Source organism: Physcomitrium patens, chromosome 26, assembly GCF_059467195.1.
Source record: "Physcomitrium patens ecotype Gransden chromosome 26, ASM5946719v1, whole genome shotgun sequence".
NCBI classification, from domain to species: domain Eukaryota; kingdom Viridiplantae; phylum Streptophyta; class Bryopsida; order Funariales; family Funariaceae; genus Physcomitrium; species Physcomitrium patens.
Window position 1 is genome coordinate 2,859,244 of NC_143435.1, and position 5,202 is coordinate 2,864,445.

Here is a 5,202-nt window from a genome sequence, read left to right on the forward strand (position 1 = left end):
GTCATGCTAAAAGCAAAACACTGTCTGCTTTGAGACTTTGTGCTTTGTATTCTTTAATGTTTATTTTTGTATGGATAGACCATAATGACTTGATTGTACATACTGAATAAGGATAGGGATAATCCTTTGGGAAGATAAATAAAGTGATTATTTTGGTTTGTTGAGGGGGTGCGTGAACTTCAAATGGAGTTTTTCTGAACTTGGGTTTGTGTTTTTGTACACTTTATGTGAAGTTCACAAGCATAAGAGGAAGGGGAGTTTTTGTAGAGACGTTTTTGAAGCACTGAGAACATGTTTGTTTGGACATGTTGATTTAAATGTTGACTCTCAATTTAATTCAATATTGATTGTAAAATCTTTTTTAATGTTTAAACATGTTAAAATAGGATGTTAATAAAAAAAATCAATTCGCATAATTTTTTATATAATTTAAAATGTCAATGACTTGCATTAAATACTTTTCCAGAATGCAGCTTATTTAAAAGCTCAGTAAATTGATTTTTCTTATTTTACAAAGACTTCCTGAAGTTTTTGTCTTTTAAACGACTCCATAATATAAAATAAAAAGTTAAGTATTGAAAAGGGGAAACCTAATTTTTAATCAAGAATATTTTGTACAAAATTTACACAGAAACGTTTGGCAAAAATAATCAGAATCAAAACATTTGAACATCATTCCACTTTGTAATTCTTGATTTTTTATTCTAATTCCAAAACAAGCATAGTCTTTTTATATTAATTTTTACTTCCTTGACATTCAATTTTTTTTTTTATCATTGAAGGTAACCTTTATATGCAATTGCATGGGCTATTGAGCACAATATGATCTTTGCTGTGTGCTGTCAATGCAGTAATTCTAATATCTTCATATTATTAATTATGTGCTTTAACCTTTGATTTTGGTTTTGTTCAAAAAAAGTTAAAAAAATTCTATAATCTTGAAACAAAACTTTCATTAACTTTATCTTGTTAGGACGAACTTAACTTATTTCCCATCAAAGAGTACTTACAATATATATATATATATATATATATATATATAAAAACATATATTTTGAAGAATGTATTTTTATATATATCACCAAAAAAATTAAAACATTCTTACTATTTTTTTATTTTTTTTAAATAACGAAAACTAAGGTTCATTCTGTGTCATTTAAGAGCATGTTGTACAAGTAAAAACTTAAAAGGTAAAAAAATCTGCAAAAGAAAATAGTTCAAAATATACATATGTACACACATCTAATACATTTACAAAAATTCCAGCAATTGTTATGAACATTTTTTTCATTTATTTTTTTTGGAATTCTATTTAGTAAAATGAAGAAATGTCAAAATTAAAACTGAGATGTTGATTTCACATTAATTTAATGAAATGTCACACAAGTGAAATTGATTGTAGATGTGATATAAAAATATAGATATGTTATAAATATAAAACTCGTGTTAAGATTTGTTTTTTGAAACAAAAAGATAAACGACATACCAATATATTCAGAAAAAAACTATTTAGCTCGTATGCTATTTTCATAATTTAATACTAATAGTTTAATTTTACTTAAATGTGAATATTAGTATAGTATCAATGCAACAATTATTGATACACAATCTGTTGCAAAGCATTTCATATACCAAAAAGCGAGAAAATTGTTTTACCTTCATCATACAATGTCAAATTAATGACTGCCCATAATTTAATTTTTTTCTCAGCCACTAAATAAAATCACTAATTTATTTGAAACGAACCCCTATCTGCTATCCTAAAAATAATTTTAACATGTCTTATACAATATAATTCCAAACACAAATTCCAAAAAAACATGAAATCTTTAGGACCTGAACATAAAAAATTAATCAGCAACTAAATCATGGTGCTTGTCACTCATTGATATTCAAGATAACATAAACCATTCAAAACAAAAGTGCTGATTCATTATTCTCCAAAATCTCCCTCTTCATTTCAAGGCAATGTAACACAGTCTCCAGAATTCCTCACACATTGTCTGAATTCTTTGCAAAAACTATTTTACACACACATACTCACATACAAGAAACACTTTGTGCAATACAAATGGTGTTGACACAGAAGCAAATCCACCACCATCAGCACTCGAAACCCACACATCCTTATGAACAGACTCACCAGCTACGGACTCTAGAAATTCCATGTCTGCTGATGCTTCATCAGTTGGGTGCAGCTCGACTCTAAACTGCAAACCTGAGAGAGAAACTGTGAAACATAAAATGAAGGTATGTCGATGCCGGATCGATGAATCAGCAAGGTTGGATGCGAAATGCAAGCGTAGATTTACTGATAAGCGACGAGAGATGATGGTGCCGAGTTCACGGCGCGGCAGTTCTTTCGGATCTCTCCCTGGTCTCCAGTGAGAGGTCTGATGTAGCCCATCTTGATGCTGCTGAGCCCATATTGAGTGAAGAAGTTTTCCTTGTTTTTGGCGAAGTCCTTGACGATGCCCACGTTGGGGCCTGGAGTGCTTTGCAGCGTCTGGTCGCTGGTGAGGACACCTTCCCCTCTGCGCAGGTTTTTGAAGTAGTTGTTGTCGAACTTGTCCGGCGTTTTGACGTCCAAGTTCTGCAGCGGGGGATCGATTGTTCCATTGGCAGTGTCACAGGCTTTAATCAGGGTGTCGCGAAACGCGGCGTTGATGTTGGGATCTGTCGATGAGTTGGACACGGTAATGACTATGCATCGGACTCTGCCGATTGTGTGAGCACCTGCAATTGGATACCAAGCAATGGTCAACCTTTCAGTCAAATCCGTGGTTATCTGCTACAAAATACAACTGAATTTGACCAGAAATTAGCAACGAGTGTCGTGCCACTGGCATGGCCGGCTGTATCTTTGTGCCAGTGTTCAAAGTAAGTAGTGGGCACTGAGACACCCGTAGCAATGTCTGAGCATTGTCGGAGTGCCAAATGTGTGGTAGTTAGACATCAGTGAACAGAATCTGATACCTGATAGGGCGATGAGATCAGTTTCATCAAGGCCTTGGAATTCAAAATTAGCCTTCAGGACGGAGTAATTGCTGTTCGGTGTTGGGAGTCGTAAGTTGGCTTCATCTATACTTGCGGTCAGGCTGTCACGGCGACCGAAGTACACAGGATAGGTGTCGGTCAACCCAACCTTACACATTCAACCACAGTCTCGCTGTGAAAAGTTCTGAAATTTTTCTTTGGTCAAGGAGATAGCTTACAGATGTATTATGGATAGATTGAGAAACATGGTGGTACCTGAACAGCAGAGTCACGAGCTGCGATAGCCAGGAGGTCGGCGCAGGAGACGGTGTTTGGGCATGCAGACTCCAGCCGAGTCTTGATGGTGTCAATCACCTCAAACCCCCTAGTGGAGTTTAAGTTGCTACGTGACAGCTTTTCTCCAGTACCTCCCAAAATAGGATCGTCCAAAAGAAGCGATCCGTCGCATCCCTACCACAACCCACGAAAGTTAGTACATTCTTCTACCAAACTGGGCTCTGACCACGATCGAAGTGCACACCACAGATCGACCATTTACATATCAACGACATAAAAACAGGGATACTCTTCTGTGTTGAATATTCAGTTTGTTACGGATCATGTACTCTGGCATCACAGATGTTGCCTTCACTGGAAATTCTGTGAGTTCATACATTGACAAAGCAGTCATGGAAATGAAGGCGAATCAAGGAAGCCGCCATCCTCTTCTCGGCCTCCACCGCCTTCTGCACTTCCTCTTTGACAATGGAATAAATTTCGGGGCAAGACTCGTCGTAGAATTCAGTGGTGAGAACTTGGGCGTTGACTAGGATGACAAATTTCACAAGTATTAATGCCACTACAACCCGCGCTCTAGCTCTCGAGATGGCCATTGTTTCACTTCTCAAACAAGGCCACTGCCGTCAAAGCTTCAACTCACACGGGACGACAGCAGAATCAGTGGCGGTTGCCAAAAAAGAACATCCTACTCCCAAGCTCTCAGACATAGAGACTAGTCTCTTCTGCCAGTAATATAGGAGTTGCTGCATTTACATTAGTAAACTTATTTAGCAAGGTAAAGTTTTGGTCCTTTAACCTCGGCGCTTGCTCCCAGTCGATGATGTATGGTGGGCTCCATTTCCGAACACTCGAAATCCGAGCTTTGGTGGCACATCATTGTACACGATTGAAAGTTGCTAGCGAGGACCCACAGTTGACGAATACGAGATTCAATTAACTCTCTACTTGTGCTCAATCCCAACAGACGCATACACATTGCAGAATAATCAAGCGGATGGACGCCGACCATATTTTGGAATGGGTATGAATGCTTCTGGTGATATTCACGTCAAACACTGGTTTCTTGATCTGCAAAAAACCCCCCAGATATTCTGCCGACTGAGATCGCTTCTGACAGAATTGTATCATGTTCGAGTCACGGGAGAAGTCCATCCAACTCAGTTCACTTCATGCAGACCTTCATGTGAATTTCGTATTACCAGCACCACTAGAGCACACCACTAGAAAGTCTTAAGTTCTTAAAAAGCTTTGGTCACTAAACCCGCTGTAAATTGAAAAACGACCATGTGAATTGTGTATACTTTTCTCAATGTACAGAGGCAGCAGGTAAATAAAACTTTGACTGTGACGACGAAACAATTTTGTTTCTTTTTGGCTTTGAATGTACGTCCTTGAAATCGAGTCTACAGATCTACATATATCTATCCTAAAAAATCTAGTTCTACATTGCAAACTTGCCGGAACAAATACTTCAAACCATGAATGCAATATTAAATCGCTTTATGTCTGTAAGAGCTCCGATTCGATGGGTGGCGTCAATGCCGGCCTTTCAATCAAGAGACTGATTCCATGACATGACCCACCTCATCGATCTTCCTCCACAGACTCCCTCGCACTGTTGAGAAAACCTTTGATAGCTCTCTGTCCGGATAGCTACTCATTTGGGTTAGACCATGTTTGTTGCGGTCTCGGAACATGAAGCGAGACTACATCGAGCATAACAGACCAGTACACTCTTCCGCACTCTCTCCATCACGCAAGCTTGAATCTACACAGATTTGTCCCTGTTTAGCAAAATTGGATCTGTCCAGACCTGTCATAGTTCGGCAGAGAAGGTGTTTATTTGATTTCCAGAAGTCATGGGATATGCTTTGCTTTGTGAGCCTGGAATCAGTTACAGAAACACCAACGTGGCTCATGCCTCGA

The 5,202-nt window shown here is 38.2% G+C and overlaps 1 protein-coding gene across 1 annotated transcript; it reads right to left on the minus strand.

Moving 5' to 3' along the window:
- Positions 1-1,933: 1,933 nt before the first annotated feature.
- Positions 1,934-3,971, minus strand: LOC112277786 (peroxidase P7). Its single transcript, XM_024510506.3, has 4 exons — positions 3,651-3,971; positions 3,253-3,447; positions 2,977-3,145; positions 1,934-2,736 (listed from the first exon to the last, which is right to left on the minus strand). The coding sequence occupies exons 1-4, from the start codon at positions 3,867-3,869 to the stop codon at positions 2,309-2,311; spliced, it is 1,011 nt and encodes a 336-aa protein (XP_024366274.1). The 5' UTR covers positions 3,870-3,971; the 3' UTR covers positions 1,934-2,308.
- Positions 3,972-5,202: the final 1,231 nt, after the last annotated feature.

What these genes read in the sequence shown, in the direction of transcription:
- LOC112277786 (XM_024510506.3), bottom strand. Translation starts at nt 3,869, where the DNA reads ATGGCCATCTCGAGAGCTAGAGCGCGGGTTGTAGTGGCATTAATACTT. An exon ending in TCCATGACTGCTTTGTCAAT is followed by an intron (nt 3,448 to 3,650) that starts GTATGAACTCAC and finishes GGGTTGTGGTAG; the next exon opens with GGATGCGACGGATCGCTTCT. An exon ending in CTCGTGACTCTGCTGTTCAG is followed by an intron (nt 3,146 to 3,252) that starts GTACCACCATGT and finishes TGAATGTGTAAG; the next exon opens with GTTGGGTTGACCGACACCTA.